The 18,663-nt window shown below is 49.8% G+C and overlaps 1 protein-coding gene and 1 long non-coding RNA gene across 2 annotated transcripts in view; one reads left to right on the top strand and one right to left on the bottom strand.

Annotated features, from left to right (window-relative positions):
* LOC116956010 (myosin-7-like) overlaps nucleotides 1-18,354 on the top strand; it is a 40,739-nt gene extending 22,385 nt beyond the window's left edge. Inside the window, exons 26-40 of the mRNA XM_032977396.2 lie at nucleotides 396-641; nucleotides 2,290-2,416; nucleotides 2,976-3,094; nucleotides 4,098-4,294; nucleotides 6,739-6,922; nucleotides 8,047-8,212; nucleotides 9,923-10,047; nucleotides 11,437-11,745; nucleotides 12,636-12,839; nucleotides 14,057-14,182; nucleotides 14,474-14,644; nucleotides 15,295-15,399; nucleotides 15,761-15,856; nucleotides 16,530-16,664; nucleotides 18,242-18,354. Of these exons, the coding sequence (XP_032833287.1) occupies nucleotides 396-641; nucleotides 2,290-2,416; nucleotides 2,976-3,094; nucleotides 4,098-4,294; nucleotides 6,739-6,922; nucleotides 8,047-8,212; nucleotides 9,923-10,047; nucleotides 11,437-11,745; nucleotides 12,636-12,839; nucleotides 14,057-14,182; nucleotides 14,474-14,644; nucleotides 15,295-15,399; nucleotides 15,761-15,856; nucleotides 16,530-16,664; nucleotides 18,242-18,253 (2,322 nt within the window). The 3' untranslated portion in view covers nucleotides 18,254-18,354. The remainder of the gene's footprint in view (nucleotides 1-395; nucleotides 642-2,289; nucleotides 2,417-2,975; nucleotides 3,095-4,097; nucleotides 4,295-6,738; nucleotides 6,923-8,046; nucleotides 8,213-9,922; nucleotides 10,048-11,436; nucleotides 11,746-12,635; nucleotides 12,840-14,056; nucleotides 14,183-14,473; nucleotides 14,645-15,294; nucleotides 15,400-15,760; nucleotides 15,857-16,529; nucleotides 16,665-18,241) is intronic.
* On the bottom strand, nucleotides 5,600-6,752 carry LOC142906313 (uncharacterized). Its single transcript, XR_012930143.1, has 2 exons — nucleotides 6,647-6,752; nucleotides 5,600-5,741 (listed from the first exon to the last, which is right to left on the bottom strand). It is a non-coding gene; the product is annotated as an uncharacterized LOC142906313 (long non-coding RNA).
* Nucleotides 18,355-18,663: the final 309 nt, after the last annotated feature.

Raw genomic sequence — 18,663 nt, 5'->3', positions numbered from 1 at the left:
ACTTTACCGAAAGAACCAAGAATATGAATCCCTGCAGTCACGAAAGCTTCAAATCGAAACACACACACGTATTTCCTCGTGTGGCTTGATTTTGGAATTCCCGCCCATCGTCACTTCATCCCAACTATTCATAACGTTGCTCAGCTCAAGTAACATTAACTCTCGTTGTCGATTACACCGTCAGTAGTGCCGTTTGTTGAGCGCAGCTTTTCCAAGAAGTAAACGGCCTCTGGGCAATTTAACAACAAAAGGCGACGGCGTGTGTTCATGTACTCTATGCTTATTTGTTGCATGGAATTCGGTGAACCGGCGTCCTTGCATGTGCTCTGACAGGGTGCTCTCTTGTACTTCGAAACGCATTTTTTTCACATTCACTTCTCCCCCCCGCAACGCAGATCGAGTTCAACAAGAAGCGGGAGGCCGAGTTCCAGAAGCTGCGTCGCGACCTGGAGGAGTCGACGCTGCAGCACGAGGCCACGGCGTCGGCGCTGCGTAAGAAGCACGCGGACAGCGTGGCCGAGCTGGGCGAGCAGCTGGACAACCTCCAGCGTGTCAAGCAGAAGCTGGAGAAGGAGAAGAGCGAGCTCAAGATGGAGCTGGACGACGTCCTCTCCAACATGGAGTCCGTCGTCAAGACCAAGGTGAGCGCGTGGCCCATAGGCGTCCTGGTTTTTCCAAGCACTCATGACAAAAAAACAGGCGTGCTCATGGCAGCACCGCTCAGATGCTGGATTGAAATCTGGGTTTCAGCCGCACTTCATTGCAATTTACTCAACCTACTCATTCGCAAGAAATGCCCTGTGGGGCAGGAAGCCCAGTTTTCTGCCTTCATTGGGCCCTGTCGTGCTAAACCGGGGCTGCTGTTTCGCAGAACACAGTCGTGGAACCGAACAAGGTACTGTGAAATGCAAAGTCTGACAGGGTATGCATGGGGGACACAGTAAACGCCTGGAAACAGAAAATCAACGGCCAACCACAGGGCTCCGTGCTCGTGCCGACTCCGTCCAACCCACACACCAACGACTTGGCACCCGCCCAGTGATGAAATGTCATCGACACCGATGAAATCTGCTGCCGCGCACAGGCACATACATTCTCAGAAGTTTGCAAATACCCTGAATGCCGACGTGGCCAAACTGGCCGAATAGCACCTGCAGCAGTGTGTGCCAGTGCAGCCCATTAACGAAATGTCCTTCTGTATGGGCAGCACCTGAAACACCATACTCTCCCAGCCTACCTCGGTGTGACATTGGACGGGACTATGAGGTTCCACAACCAAATGAGGACAGCGGTCAAAGTCAGGATGAGGGAAACACCCTAAGCAAAACTGGTCGGCTTAATCTGGGGTGCGGGTGCACAGACGCTTCGCACAGCTGCTGTCGCCCTCTGCTATTCAACTGCCGAGTATTGTGCGACGGTCTGGTTGTCATCGGGCACAAAGGCTCACTGATGTCCAACTGCATGCAACCGCGTACACCGCAGGGACATAACTATGACCCACTCCACCACCTTGGCTTTCCGGTGCTGAGCAATGACGCTCACCCTCACATCGTCGTGAAGAGGCAACGGCCAAGACGGTGAAGATTCTTGCGGATACAAGTCCCCCCCACTATACCTGGACATGTTTGATGCTCCACAAGCCCGCTTGCTATCAACACATCCCGTATGAACTGACAACACGCTACACTGACTAGTCACTGGTCGCAAGGTGGTGTGAGGTATGGTTCACTAAAGATATCAAGAACCACTTACTCATTGCCGACCCCACTGGTCATCTCTTGGCTTTGACTTGCCACGCCGGTTTTCGGTGCTACGGAACAGATCCCGTACCAGCCAGGATCTGTGGGTCAGCCAATCTCCATATTCGGGTCTAATGTGACGGCAATTCACTCTTGTGGATGAAGGTAGCAGTAATTCTAGATTTGAAGTTTTCGTGACTGCAAGGATTCATACTCTATGTAAAAAAATTAAATTTTACCTACGTGACTTTACCGAAAAAAACAAAGAGTAAGGTAGCAGAAGACTATGTCACACATTGTGGACGAGTGCCCCCTAACTAAGCAGCATACAGCGATAATAATAATAATACAAGCTAAGAGAAATCTCCGTTATGAAACAGCCCAGAGCTTGCATCCCCTTGAGTTAAGAACCTGTGTCTAACTGGTGATGATATTGATTTTGTGGACGATTTTCATGTTTACGGTGGTCACTTTGTTGTTGATGCTAACAACATTGTTCTTGCCGTCACTTACATCATCCGTTTCTCCCCCTCTACATCGCGGGTGCCAGTCGAACTTGGAGAAGATGTGCCGCAGCTATGAGGATCAGCTCAACGAGCTTAAGTTGTCGTCGGAGGAGAACCAGCGAGCACTCAACGACTTCACGGCGCAGAAAGCCAAACTGCAAACAGAGAACGGTGCTCCTTCCGGCACACACGCATGCCACATTGCTTATCATCATCAGCATCATCGGCCGTGGTCAATCCACTGCTGGATGATGGCCTCCCCCAAGCCGCCACCAATACTCATGATCCTGACATTTCATAACCCACCTATCAGCCCCACACAAAGAAAGGCCGTGTGTTGTGAGTAACAATGGTCACCACATCGCTACATTACAATAGCAACAATAATGATGATGTAAAGGCGCCTTTTGGCATTCTCTGGTCTGATACTGGTGAGACCAGGCCCTAAAGAAGGCTGTCTCTGGTGTAGACCAATCAGTTTCAAGGACAATGCATATTTTATCAGAGCGTGTTTTTGATTGCATGTTGCAAAGAAAGGGTAAAACCTATTCTTATATTTCCATACTTTGATACTGGCAAAAAAAAGTCCCAATAATGATGATGGATTAATACAGGCACAGTAATATGACAGATGGCTTACTGAAATATTAACTATGAACAAAAGCACATTACTCTGATGATGATGATGATAATAATCTGGCAATGTGCGCACCTCCCTCACCCCGTGCAGGCGAGCTGTCACGGCAGATGGAGGAGAAGCAGGCGCTCATCACGCAGCTGACGCGCGGGAAGCAGTCGTTCACTCAGCAGGTGGAGGAGCTGCGACGACAGCTGGATGAGGAGCTCAAGGTAAGAGAACAGAGAAGATGAACCTTGAATGGACCCTCGACCTGGCCTGGTGGCACAAAGGTTAGAGCGCTGAGCCAGCACCACTGAGATCTGAATACCGATAGGGCAGATCTTGGAGGTCGCGTATCTATTAAACTATTTAAACTAGACTATTTTTTTTTACCAGGTAAGGCCCACTCAGCTATATAGATATTTTTCAGGAGCGACCTGGCCACACAACGAAGTGGCTTATCATGTGGACATTTATAGCGGCCAAATACTCTTAAACGCATGTTTCTAAATGTGGTGGGAAATACCGGAGGACCCGGAGAAAAATCCACACGACCCCACGGGGAGAATATGCAAACTCCATATATGCATACAGGCGTCCGGGTAGGGATTGAACCAACGACCTCCTACATACCAAGCGAGGTAGTTAACATCTTGCCACTGTGGTGCCTATTGTACAGCAACTTCGAGATCTGGTGGAGGGGTATAAAGCGTTGGCGACGTCTGTTGGCATCAGTGGCTTTGGCCATGACGACATATCGATACTAATAGTGAATGACAAAATCAACCATTCGTCAATAATATTTCCATATGTAGGAAAGAAGATATAATAGCAATGTTTCAAAATATGTCCCGTCTTCATAGTGGAATGGACCATTGTTATTTGTGCTTATGCACTATTCTCAATGCAGAATCACAAGATGTTTCTGTAATGTAGATGTCCTACGTAGTTTAACATTTTTTAAAGTGTGAAATACCAAATATACTACTCATTCGGAGTGCCAACTCTTGCTAAGCAGCAAGTGTATTCGGTTGTTTTAACCAGGTGACACTTATCACAAAAATGACAAATGCAATAAAATAATGTACGGCAATGAAGTAAATAGAAATCAGAGCAAAAACAACCCAATAAAATTGAGAGCAAAAACAACGCGAGTTACAGGAGGAATTGAAACTCCACCGCGACCACCACAACTGACCTGGGGCACCTCCCCCACACCCCCGCCCCCCACAGGCGAAGAGCGCGCTGGCGCACGCGGTGCAGGCGGCGCGGCACGACTGCGACCTGCTGCGCGAGCAGTACGAGGAGGAGCAGGAGGCCAAGGCGGAGCTCCAGCGAGCGCTGTCTCGCGCCAACGCCGAGGTGGCGCAGTGGAGGACCAAGTACGAGACGGACGCCATCCAGAGGACCGAGGAGCTGGAGGAGGCCAAGTACGGACGGCGCTCACCACCATCACCACCACCACCATCACGACCATCACCACCACCACCACCATCACCACCACCATCACCACCACCATCACCATCACCACCACCATCATCACCACCACCACCACCATCACCACCACCATCACCACCATCACCACCACCATCACCACCACCACCACCATCACCACCACCATCACCACCATCACCACCACCATCATCACCACCACCATCACCACCACCACCATCACCACCATCACCACCACCATCACCACCACCACCATCACCACCACCACTATCACCACCATCATCACCACTACCACCATCACCACTATCACCATCACCACCACCATCACCATCACCACCACCATCACCACCACCATCACCACCACCATCACCACAATCACCACCATCACCATCACCACTATCACCATCACCACCACCATCACCATCACCACCACCATAACCACCACCATCATCACCACTACCACCATCACCATCACCACCATCACCACCACCACCATCACCACCATCACCACCACCACTATCACCACCACCATCATCACCACTACCACCATCCCCACTACCACCATCACCACTACCACCATCACCACCACCACCATCACCACCATCACCACCACCATCACCACCATCACCACCACTACCACCATCCCCACTACCATCACCACCACCACCATCACCACCACCACCACCATCACCACCATCACCATCCCTTCCATTGTCTTCATGCAATCAGTAGCCTATCAAGACGTTTTATAAAGGCCCATGGTATTAAACTACGGGCAATTTTCTTTTTTTAATCACAACTACTGAGCATAGGCCCAAAGGATGTAATATGCCAAGCAACCAGCAACAAACAGCACTCCTGAAAGTGTCGTAGATGAGTTAATTCATTTCTTGAATTGAGGAAAGATGTAGGAACTTGGGAAGATGAATTATGAGAGGGAATTCCAAAGTTGAGCAGCGCGAGGATAGAAGCTCTAAGCAGTGTTTTGACCTGCAGTGTGGTGGTTTAAAAACGTATGGATGAGACAAACCGGAGTGGTCCTCAACATGGGCAGAGGAGGCAATAAGTGAAGCTCATGGGAACAGTAACCATGGTAGCAGCGGTAGAAGAGTGATTAACCTTGAGAGTTTTCAGCATTGTGGTTTGTGGGTGAGAGCGCTGCCCTCGGGGGCGAGATGGTGGACCTCTTGGCGTTTGACGTGGCACGACTCCCGCTGGGAAGTGGCGCACGGGCGTGCTCCTCGCTCGTTTTATTTTGGAATCAAAAGTTAAAGATAAGACGAGCAAGTAGTGGGTCCGAGCGCCGCGCGCACACAAGCTCCTCCGTCAGCTAGGGTCTCTGGGGAGATCTGGACTGCATACCCAGTGAAGCCACTGCCAATGGATGAGCCAGCGTTCTGAACATCGCCTATTTCCCCCCAGCATCTGGAGGAGGGAGGGAAGGGGGGGGGCATGCCAACACCGATGAAAGCGATGATGAAATGCTCACCTACAACATTCATCAGCTAGCCGAGACCAGGCCATAGATACAGACATGCTTTTTTTTTTCTATCTACGTGACTTTACGGAAAGAACCATAGAATATGAATTCCTGCAGTCACGAAAGTTTTAAGTAAAAAAAACAAAGACAAGATCCCCCGTGTAGCGCTAACAGACTGTTGGCGCAAGTGCTGTTAGCGAGCACCTATGAAGGCCGGAACGGCACACGAGGGGGTGGGTGTCCAGCACCACGCCCGGCCGCCTTTGTCTCCCTCGTGGTGATGATTACACACCGCACCAGGTAGTCATTTGGGGCTGAGTTGACATAGGGAAGACCCAGGACCGGTTCAAATATTCGCCACTGCTATTGATCGTGAGTGGGAATCAAACTCGGGTCGCTGGGTTTGTAGCAAAACGCGCTAACCATTGCGCCACTGTCCGACGTACAGACACGCAAGCACATCAAGAAGATAGACACACACAAAGGTAAAGATCCCCCATTATAGCCTACATTGAAGATTGAGCACATGTGCATGCCAGCATTGTGCAGGAGGGTGTTGTGTGGCGATATTTAAACATGAACACACATTCATTCAGACACACAAAGACGTGCACGCACACATATACACAGTCATGCACGCACACAAAGATGCTCGCACGGTGAACGTGAGGATGCATGCATATACATACGCAGGTAAAATACAGACGCCACATATAGCCTTGTTAAGATATCGGGGAAAGTGCAGGTTGTGGGCGCCTACGAAGGTCGGCATGGGACTCTCGCTGTTGTTAGTCTCCACCGTGCTGATGATTATATACCACACCTGGTACTTACTTAAGAATGAGCTCACCTATGGGAGGCCCAGGACCGGTTTAGATATGTCACTCCGTCTTCCTCCTCCACTTCTCCCACCTCCTCCATGTCATCCCCGTGACCACGCAGGAAGAAGCTGGTGCAGAGGCTGCAGGAGGCGGAGGAGTCTGTGGAGGCCGCCAATGCCAAGTGCTCCTCGCTGGAGAAGACCAAGCAGCGTCTGCAGAGCGAGCTCGAGGACATGATGGTGGACGTGGAGCGTGCCAACGCCGCGGCCGCCGCCCTCGACAAGAAGCAGAGGACGTTCGACAAGGCACGGGTCACACGGGGTCACACAGGTCACATGGGAACACACGGGTTACAGAGATCACAGGGGTCACACACACAAATCCGTGTGTGTATGGGTGTATGTATCGTATCGGCAGTATGTACCAGTGGGGAGCGGCGGCGTCACGGTTAACGCGCTGCTCCGCAAACCCGGGCGACACGGGTTCGATTTCCGCTCACGGGTCGACACTAGTGACGATTATCTGGGCCTCCCATAGGTCAACGCAGCATCAACCGAGTACCCGGTCTGGTGTGTAAACACCGTCACTGGGGAGACAAAGGCAGTCGAGCGTGGCGTTGACCACCCACCGCCTGGTGTGCCGTGCCGGCCTTCATAGGTGCTCGCTAACAGCATGTGTTCTTACAGTCTATTAGGGCTATATGGGGGGGGGGGGATCTTTGTCTTTGTGTATGTACCTATACACGCGGTGCTGACCTCACCATCCGTTTGTGATCACTAGCAACACCTGCCTCAGCAGCTTGCGTGGCTAAACGGGCGATCTTTGTGTACCTATGTACTAGTCACCTCAGCCAACCCGTAAAACCTGGGTCTGTTCAGTGACCTTCTACCAATGAGTCGCAGAGGTTTGATATGGCCTCGAAGTGCGGCCAACCTGACGCAAGTGCTGTGGGGACATTACCCTCATTAGGTGGCAAATGGTGACAGGTATTTTTGATATGTACCTAATGTGGGGAGCGATTCGCGTAGTGGTTAGCTCAATCGCACCATGAAGCTGGTGGTCTGACTCGTGTGCGCCTAGAACCCCCGTAAAGTAAAGTCAAATGCGGGGTACTCCACTGACTTCCAAAACGTTTGTCTAGCGTGGAAGAGATTGGCGAATTTATCCTCCAGATGGCCTATCTAGAGCTTTCTCCAGCAGTGGCGAGAGAACGTAATTGCAGGGCTGCAGCTGTGGCTGCACATTTCCTTTTTTTGCCACTTCACTCGACTCCTTTCCTCATGCTCTCCACTCTGTGGAAAAGTTCTATCGTCTCCACTGTCGCCCCCATAGTTCGGAATTCCCTTTTCCCCTTCCCCCAGTCATCCTGACTCTCCAACTCCCTGCCCCTCTAGCCCCTTTAAACATCTCGGCGCCGTCATCCGCGCAGGTCCTGGCCGAGTGGAAGCAGAAATACGAGGAGTCGCAGGCGGAGCTGGAGGGGGCGCAGAAGGAGGCGCGGTCACTCAGCACGGAGCTCTTCAAGCTGAAGAACGCGTACGAGGAGAGCCTCGACCACCTGGAGACCATGAAGAGGGAGAACAAGAACCTGCAGGGTGAGCAGTGAGTGTGTGCGCGTGAGAGAGCGGGGAGTGGTAATGTAGCAGTTAGCGCGCAGTGCTACGAACCCGGCGACCTGAGGTCCATGCCCGCTCGCGGCCAACACCAGTGACAATTATCTGAACCGGTCATGGGACTCCCCTAGATCGACTCAGCCTCAAATGAGTACCTAATGTGGTAAGCATCGCGACTGGGGAGACAAAGGCGGTCGGGCGTGGTGCTGGCCACCCACCCCCTCACGTACCGTTCTGGCCTTCAAAGGTGCTCGCTAACAGCACTTGCACCTACAGTCTGTCAAAGGCCATACGGGGGATATTCGTGTGAGAGTGGGTGAGTGCGAGTATACAATGACGCACTTGTGAAAAGAGTGGAGGGGTTCCCATACCTGAGCAGTTTGCTCACTCGGAGCTCCGGTTTGGCATTAGATCAGTGGAACGGCATTCTCTTTTCATTGTCTGCGTAACCCTGAGCCACTCGATACATAAATGCAGATTTTCTTCGCCACGATTATGCCCTCTTATCTCCATGCTTGCACAAATGTAGACCCCTTGACAGGAACGCCTGTGCCAGCGTAACACTTTCAGGCTGGCCTTCCCACAATCCATCCTGCATTTAACCGCGCTGGATTTTGTAAAGGTCACAACTCCTTTAAGGATGCGGTCCCATCAATGAGCTCCACCACGTGAGTTGGCTGGGTCATATAAGCCAAGAATGCCCAGACACCGCTTGAGCAAGTAGCTTCTGTTTGGCCAGATAGAAGATAAACAAGCATGGCACGGGCTAGAGAAGACATGGGCTGATGTGGCGCAATAAAATTCGGAGCTGAATGCAATTGCTGATGATCGAAGCGGTGTCAAGATTGGCCCGTGTGGAGAGGCTCGTGAAGAAAGCTACCGGGGCAGTTTGACGCAGTCTCCCTCCAGTAAATAAAGGAAAATGGATGAGTGACGCTCGTAACAACAGAGAGAGCGCCAGGTGACTAAAACACAGCAAATTGGCACAATGGAAAGCACAGGTGGTGCATCTTCCATTCATCTGTCAGTTAACCAATAACACTGGGATCTATCACGTGACCTCCTGCCCGTGAGAATTTGACACATCACGTGATAGCCTCGAAGTACACCTAGCCTGGCACCGTGGTGAAATCGCTGGTACTTAGTTGCACATCAGAGCTTTTGAATGTGCTTGTGAACGTGTGAAAAAGTGGAGAATGGAAGTAGAAGCGGGCTGCCCTATGAACCCCAATATCCGGAGTTCAATTCGCGCCTGACTATGACTAACATCTGTGGTGATGATCTGAAATCATGAGAAAGTGGCAGCTTGGGGAGGGTTACATCCTGCAGTGGATGGATCATGGCCAATTCAGATTTTTGACGAGGTGAGTGTGCATGTGCGTGTGTAGCGGTTAGCGCTACGCTGTGCTATGAACCTGGCGACCGGGGTTCGATTCCCGCTCACGGCCAACACCGGTGACGATTATCTGAACCGGTACTGGGCCTCCCCTAGGTCGACTCAGCCTCAAATTAGTACCTGGTGCGGTGTGTAAACATCGCCTACTGGGGAGACAAAGGCGGTCGGGCGTGGTGCTGGCCACCCACCCCCTCGTGTACCGTTCCGGCCTTCATAGGTGCTCGCTAACAGCACTTGCCCCTACAGTCTGTTAAGGCTACACGGGGGATCTTTGTCTGTGTGTGCGGCGTGCACAGAGGAGATCTCCGATCTGACGGAGCAGATGAGCGAGGGAGCCAAGACGGTGCACGAGCTGGAGAAGCTGCGCAAGCAGCTGGAGCAGGAGAAGGTCGACCTGCAGGCGGCGCTGGAGGAGGCAGAGGTGACGTGGGGGAAAGTGCTGTTAGCTAGCGCCTTAGTGAGGCAAGCACGGCACACGGGAGGGTGGTGGTGTGTGGCCAGGGTCACTGCCAGCCACATTTGTCTTCCCAGCGTTGATGTTTTTACACACCGCACGCGTACTCGTGTAAGGCTGAGTCGACATAGGAGAGACACAGGACAAGTCCTAATATCACTTCCCAATCGCGGTAGCATTAGTTGGGAATCGAAGTTAGGCGCTAGTTTCACACTGCAATGTGCTAATCACACAGTACTTATACTGTCTCTAAATATGGTCGCCAACGTGACATTCAGGGACCCCGATACCGATCCAGCGGATCGTCCTCCCACAGAACTTGACAACGTGGCACCAAAATCCCAGGAGTATGAATTGATTCATATTGATTCTATCCTCACTTTGAAAAGTAAATTTTTTCTGCCGTCTGACGCCAATCCCAGTGTCGGTTTAGTCAGCATTTTTCATTTTAGTTTTAGTCTACCCAACGACGCGTGGCATTTCAGTTTGATACATTATCTTAGTTTAGTCAAATAAAGCACTCACATTTAGTCACACACTCTTCGTTATTAAACATTGGCGTGTGAGTGGCGTGAAATTCCGTCCCCCCCCCCACCCCCCATGATATCAGATCAGCCAATTAGTGAACTCTGTAAAACTCTGATATGCAAATATTATTAATTACCATTTTTGGTCTTCCTCAGTGAACTGGAGTTCTCTAATAATCTTACTAAATTATATTTTTTTGTAAGTCTCATTCTTACTTGCTAATTTAGTTGCATCAGTCAGCCATGCTTTGGTTTTTGGTTGGTAAATCTCAGCCTTTATCACACTTTATCATTTTCATCCGCTCACAGTCAATCATTAACTTAAATAAATAAAACACTTCATTGATGAATATTTTGGTTTCTAATTTTGTTAACGAAATTATAATTCATCTTCTTGGTTCTTTCGGTAAAGTCACGAAAGCTTTAAATCGAAATTATAATTGGTAGTCATCTAATGTCTTGCTTGATCATTTTCATCTACTCAATGATCGTTGACTCAAATAAAAATAACTTTCTAAAATTATAATTTCCGTCGCTTATTTCGCCTTTTGGCGTCCACTGTTTGAGACTAGGCTCTGAAAGAAAGCTGTCTCTGGTGTGGACCAATCAGTTTCAAAGATAACGCCTCGTAGTATACTACCAGAGCATGTGTTTTTTTGTTTGCATGTTCACCACAAGTATATGTGGTTAATGCAGACACGATTCCTTGGAAAAGGTTTTAATTTGGTTTTTTAACATCTTAACACAACTGTTTGTTTGCCAGAAAGGGTAAAACCTATTATTTTACGTCGCTAATTTCGCGAACGAAACTATCGCTGTCCCAACGCAGGCCTCCCTGGAGCACGAGGAGAGCAAGATCCTCCGCGCTCAGCTCGAGCTCAGCCAGATGAAGGCCGACATCGAACGCAAGCTGTCCGAGAAAGATGAGGAGCTGGAGCAGGCCAAACGGAACAACCAGCGAGCCGTCGAGACGCTGCAGACCGCCCTGGAGGCCGAGACACGCTCAAGGAACGAGGCGCTGCGCATCAAGAAGAAGATGGAGGGCGACCTCAACGAGATGGAGATCCAGCTGAGCCACGCCAACCGCTCAGCCTCTGAGGCTCAGAAACAGCTCAAGATGGTGCAGTCACAGCTCAAGGTGCGTTGGACGGTGAAGTGCAGACCAGGGGCCCTGACTGAGTACAGAACGTGCTCTTCGGATGTCTCTGTCCGACAGGCTACGATTCTAGCGTGATCATGAATGTTGAAGAGAACGTTTATTGCAAGTCAACGTTTCTGGGAGGAATCACCCGTCAACATCGTCATCATCGACCATGATCAATCCACTGCTTAAGGAAGGCATCCCAATGCAGTTGTGAATATATCCGTACGCATAATAATGTTTCCTTTGAAAATAATGCTTAATCCACTGTGTCTGCACTACGAACCCGGCGACCCGGGTTGACGGCCAACACCAGTGACAATTATCTAAACCGGTCATGGGCCTCCCCTAGGTCGACTCAGCCTCAAATGAGTATCTGGTGCTCTGTGTAAACATCACCACCGGGGAGACAAAGGTGGCCGGGCATGGTGTTGGCCACCCCCTCGTGTACCGTGCCGGCCTACGTAGGTGCTCGCTAACAGCACTTGCCCCAGCAGTCTGCTAAAGCTATATGGGGGATCTTTGTCTTCATATGTCTCTCGGTGACCTGCCCCGACCACTCCCCATGTGCTGCCTTCATTATCCCGTGACGATAGCCTGGCAACACCATCCCGTGCCACCACTGCCATCACGTGGCTCCACCACCACTCTGCGTCCCTCCACGTTCCTCCACCACCACCAACAACAACAACCGCCATTCAACACTAAGTGGCGGTGACGTCACCGCAGCGCTTGTGCCAGGCTATGTGCACTTCAAAGTGTACCACGATCACCGCTGTCACACTCCTTCTGCGTTTCCCTCTGTGTCACCCTCTGTCTTCCCCCACTGTCTGCCACTACCACCACCACCATCTACCACCACCACCGCTGTACACACACACACACAGGAGGCCCAGCTGCAGCTGGACGACGCCCTGCGGCTGGGAGACGAGTACAAGGAGCAGGCTGCCATGGCTGAGCGGCGCAGCACGCTCATGCTGGCCGAGGTGGAGGAGCTGCGCTCGGCGCTGGAGCAGACGGAGCGCGCGCGCAAGCTCGCCGAGCAGGAGCTCATCGATGCCAGCGAGCGCGTGCAGCTGCTGCACTCGCAGGTGCGTCCTCATCGTCATCGGTGCCCGGAGTCGTCGTCGTCATCGTCGCAACCATTTATCGTTGTTGTCATCGTTGGGTTGTTATTCCACGTGAATTATACGATCCAGGTGCCCAGTATTTTTATTGCACGCTTCTATTTAACTCACTCTCTGTGTCCGTTTTAACCCACTTCCCAATGTGGTATCGACTGCAAACTTGGTATACGTATGTCATACTGATGACAATACTATATGCTATAATTAAAAAGAAGATATATATTTTTAGGCGATCTTTTTTTTAATATATATAAAACTTATGTTTCGGATTGGATTTAATTGTCCACGCTCAACTCACGTTGGCTGTAAATCACCACAACCCGAACTTGCGTTGTGGCAAGCTTCGGGGCCACTTCCTGGAGTCGTGGAGTTCTGACATTACTAGTACGGTACATTTCATTAAAGCGTGTTTTTGTTTAAAAGTATTTTTAAATTGCATTATTCCTTCTGCTCCCTCCTCCCATCTCCATCTTTCTCCCTCCCTCATCATCATCGCAGCCACCACCATCGTTGTTGTTGTCGTCAAATTTCAAGTTGAAATGTAGGAGTTTTTGAATTCCTTGCTATGGCCCATGCTTTGGTTCTTTGGTCAGATATTGCATAGTTCAGAAGTCTGCCAGGGGTTATTTTTTATCTTTAAGGGGAACATGGACATTAATAATATCTAGAAATTCTATTACATTTGAATTAAGAACTTAACAGGTTGATTATATTACATTTGAATAAAGAACTTAACACCAATCAATTAAATTCATGTCATCAATATGTTTTTACGCATCTAATATTTTAGAGAGACATCATTTGTATTATTATTGGTTTTTATTTCATGGACTTTGATATTGATCTGATGTAAGCGACGAAGTAATGCTCACTGAGGTTCTTTCCTAAGATTTCTACAGCAAATATTTTATCTGCGAAGTAACACAATATTATGTTGGAAGTGAATGGAAACGAATAAATGATGTTAAAAGTATTCAACACGCTTAGGAGAACCAATTCTGAGGCTGGATGGTGGTTGCACGCACCTGGTTCAAAATACTTGGGACGAAATACAGATTTTTGCAGTGAGCTGTTGAAATAAGATTTAGGATACCTGATGATGGAGTGAGCCTTATCATATTACTTTTTCTCCCTCCCACCTCCTTGCCTCCTGCTCCCACTTGCTCCTTCGTGCTCCGCAGAACACGAGCCTGATCAACCAGAAGAAGAAGCTGGAGGGAGACATGGGGACGCTGCAGAACGAGGTGGAGGAGGCCGTGCAGGAGTGCCGCAACGCCGAGGAAAAGGCCAAGAAGGCCATCACAGACGTGAGAAACCCCATGAGCCACGGTCCATCCACTGCTGGATGAGGGAATCCCCACATCATCATTATACATGATCTACTCAATTGTGGACGAAGGCCTCCTCATGTCACCACCATATTCTCATCATCATTGTCAGCCATGGTCTGCTGGAAGAGGGCACCCAATCGCCATCATCATCTTGAACCATGATCTATATACTGCCAGCTGAAGGCCTCCGCATTGCCACCATCATCAGTGACTCATCAGTCCGACCTCCTCGGTCGAGAGTCTAACCGGGGTGTCGTGACTTGGCAGGCGGCCATGATGGCCGAGGAGCTGAAGAAGGAGCAGGACACGAGCGCTCACCTGGAGCGCATGAAGAAGAACATGGAGCAGACGGTGAAGGACCTGCAGCACCGGCTGGACGAGGCCGAGCAGATCGCGCTCAAGGGCGGCAAGAAGCAGCTCCAGAAGCTGGAGGCCAGGGTGAGGAGAAGGGAGTGAGGGTATTGCGAGGGGGGTGAGCATGAGGGGGATGAGCATGAAGGGTGAAGCAATGATCTTACACTCACCCCCCTTCACCCTCACCCCAGCAGACATGCTAACCACTGCATCACGTACACACAACAGCCGCCATTCACCACAAAGTGAAAGTGGTGTCATAACAGCATTTGCGCTATGCCGGATGTACTTTGAGGCCACGTGAAGTGTTGAAGGTTCACTGGAAAGTCACGGGACATTATGGGTTGACCAAGATGACTGGCAGATAACAAAGATCCCCTCGGGTCGCATTTTCAAGCTGTTGGGGCCAGTGCTGTTAGTGGGCACTCATGAAGGCCAGCACGACGCACAGGTGAAATGGCCAGCACTACACCAGACTGATCTTTTAACTCCATGCTGATGTATACACACTGCACCCGGCAGTCATTTATCATCGAGTAGACCTAGAGGAGGCCCACCACCAGTTCAAATATTTGTAACTGATGTTGGCTATGGCCGGGAAATAAACTTGGGCCGCTGGATTTACAGCAGAGTGCACGAACCACTCCAACCCATCAGATAGCGCACATAAGCCTCCCTGCCCCAGCTCCCACACCGCACCACTCACCTCCACCCCTGTGCTCACCCCCCCGCAGGTGAGAGAGCTGGAGAACGAGCTGGAGGCAGAACAGAGGAGGAACGCCGAGACGGTGAAGGGAGCGCGCAAGTACGAGAGGCGTGCGAAGGAGCTCTCCTACCAGGTGATGCACCGCACCAATCTTCACGTGGACACATCGACACGTGTACACATATACACACAGACACGTGTACACACACATATACACACACACACGTGTACACACATAGACACTGACACGTGTACATACACATACACACTGACACGTGTACACACACACACATACACACACACACACACGTGTACACACATAGACACTGACACGTGTACACACATGCAACAATTTGCTAGTAGGTGCTGGGCCCTGGCACTCATGATTCCTATCGCTTGTGAGAGTGCGTGTGTGAATTTGAGCATGCGTGTGCGGTATGCTTGTGCATGTGTGTGTGTGTTCATGTGTGTGTTTGTGTGTGCACCGAGGGCAGACCGAGGAGGACAAGAAGAACCTGGTTCGCCTACAGGACCTGGTGGACAAACTTCAGCTGAAGGTCAAGGCCTACAAGCGGCAGGCCGAGGAGGCGGTAAGAGTCACTGTGTCCGTGCAGTGAAGGGAGCTCACGTCGATTTCATTTCATCTTTTTCTGCGTTGATTTTCCCAGTGTTTTTCCAATTAAAGTTTGAACCTTATCCCCTTGTTCCCCTCTGTTCCTCCCATGCATCACCGATCAATGTACCATCAACGTTATTCAACAATTGCAATACTTCTGCCTATAATTACATCACCACATCTGACCACTTCCCCATCAAACACGACATCACCGCCACCATCGCACTGCCTAACCACAACACAACCACCGCACCACCTCACCCGACTCTTAACTACCAACTCACCACCATACTGTCTCACAAACTACCATTACACTGCCTCACACCACACATCACCACATCCTTACTACCCATCACCTGAACCATCACACCGCATCACTTCTTGACCACCATACTACCACCAATTTTACAACGATCACCACTCTTACCACCACACCACCAACACCAAGAAAATCACTACGACTACACCACCACACCACGTTGCACCACCACCACTTACGCCACCATCGCTCCCACAACCCCCACCATGATCACCACCACTCTACCACCACTCCACTATCTAACATGGCTCCTACCAACACTACTCCAACATCCTCAATCGCTCCAAACACCACCGCTCCATCACTGCTCCCACCTCCCTGCCGGCAGGAGGAGCAGGCGAACGGGAACCTGTCTCGCTACCGCAAGCTGCAGCACGAGCTGGAGGAGGCGGAGGAGCGCGCCGACATCGCCGAGTCACAAGCGAACAAACTCCGCGCCAAGACACGCGACGCCGGTGGCAAGGTATAGTGTGGGGGTTTACAAGGGTCTACGTGGGGTTCATAGGGGTTAACTAACTAAAACTATTCACACAAGGCCTCACAGCACTCTAATCATAATAAACCCAACTCTTTACAAGCCCTTGACAAGTAAAAAAAAACAATACAAAAACTAAAAAGGAAGGAAAAAGTGGGGTTTTAAGGAGGTTTACTGCGTGTGAGTTAATACGGAGGTTAGGAACCTTTCACGGGGGGTGGGGGGGTACACAGGACGACAAAGCACACAAATGCAAAAGATGATCAACTGATTTACTAACAGCGTGGAGCTGGAGGTTGGGGGAGCGTAGGGACAAGTGGTCTTGCTTGGGAGCGAGGGGGAGCACAATACCAAAAAGATTGTGATGGTGTAGGGTTATGGGTGTTCGGATACAAGGGTTTAAGTTCCCATTTCAAGTTTAGTTTGTTCATCTATAGGTGACAACTCAAGAGACCAGCATGAGCCTTATTTGCAAGAGTGACCAGGGTCACCAAAATGTAAAAAAGGAAAAATAAAATATGGCAATGAAGGTAAAGAAAAATCAGAACAGAAACTACTGTCACATCATAAATCAAAAATGTTTCACAAAAATGAATCAAACGTTCAATAATAACCAATAATATTTTTGAAACATTGCAATTTCAGGTAGCAATAATAATAAATACACTTTTTAAGTACCTTCACCTATCGGTTACAAGGTGCTGTATGGAGCTAAACAAACCAATATCAAATAACAAGAAAAAACACAATAAGAACCTAATAAAAGCACACAGTTTAGTGATCAAATCATCCCACCAAGTAAATAAATGAATAGCCCCATATTAAAAAAATATATATGAAGGAAGTGAAAAGGCTGTTAAGAACAGATGTGTCTTAAGGCAGGATTTGAATAAGACGAGAGACTGCAGACCAAATATCTGGTGGAAATGAATTCCACAACCTAGGGCCCACATCGAAAAAGACCCAGTCGCTGTTAGTGGAGGTTCAACCTCGGCACGCATGGCAGGCTGGAGAAGACCCGAGGATTCTTGCTGGAATGTAGCGATGGAGGAGATTGCAAATATACGAGGGAGCGGCATCGCGTGAGGGCCTCGTTGGTGAGGAAGAGGATTTTGAGCGCCACCCGAAACGCGACTGGCAGCCAGCGAAGGGTGACAATCGTGGGGGTCGTGTGCTCAGTAACGGGAGCTCTGGCGGTCACATTCTGCACGTACAAGGTCCTAAATAAGACATTTGGAGAGGTAAAGGACTCCGGTGTGTGTGTGTATGCATTCAGGATGATCTTGGCCCAACGAATCTCCCCTTTGAATTGAAAGAGGGTTGGAGTAAAGATCGCAGTGATGAGTGGAATAGTTTGTAAAATAAAGTATGAGACAGAATTAAAATTTGGATTGATCAAATCCAAAATAGTTTTTTTTATGCTTATTCATACATTTATGGTTGTGAAGAGATAGGGTACGGTATATTGCCTGTCCTGTGCATTCAACGTTTTGACCAGTGTATTGATGTTTCTATGTAACCTGCATGCCCGTCTTTGTTTTTTTTTGTGTCCGTGTGCTCTACAGAAGGAAGAGTAAAGTGCGGAGCGTGTGTAACATGCGTAACCTTGAATATATCGAACCTTTTTATTGGGCATACAATATGATTCAATAAAGAGCATACGCCAAGCGCAGACACATCCTTCAACTCGTGTCTGTATGTTCACCCGTATGTGTATTCCGTGGATGGCACACTATACCAACAATACAGCACACGCGCACACACACACATACTAATACGGAGAAAGACCCCCTGTGTAGCCTACATAGACTTGGGGGGAAAGGGCTGTACGTGCGTGCCTGTGAAGGCTGGGACAGCAGACTCGTGGGCGGTGTGGCCAGCAGCACGCCCGGTCATCTTTGTCTCCCAAATGGTGACGTTTACACATTGCACGAGGTACTCATTTTAAGGCGAGGTGACCTAGGGTAGGCCCAGGAAGGATTCAGAT

The sequence above is a fragment of the Petromyzon marinus genome, chromosome 63 (genome assembly GCF_048934315.1).
Source record: "Petromyzon marinus isolate PM22_M1 ecotype Great Lakes invasive population chromosome 63, UKy_Petmar_22M1.pri1.0, whole genome shotgun sequence".
Classification (NCBI taxonomy): domain Eukaryota; kingdom Metazoa; phylum Chordata; class Hyperoartia; order Petromyzontiformes; family Petromyzontidae; genus Petromyzon; species Petromyzon marinus.
Note: the sequence above shows the minus strand (reverse complement) of the source record. Positions and strands in the feature narration are given on the sequence as shown.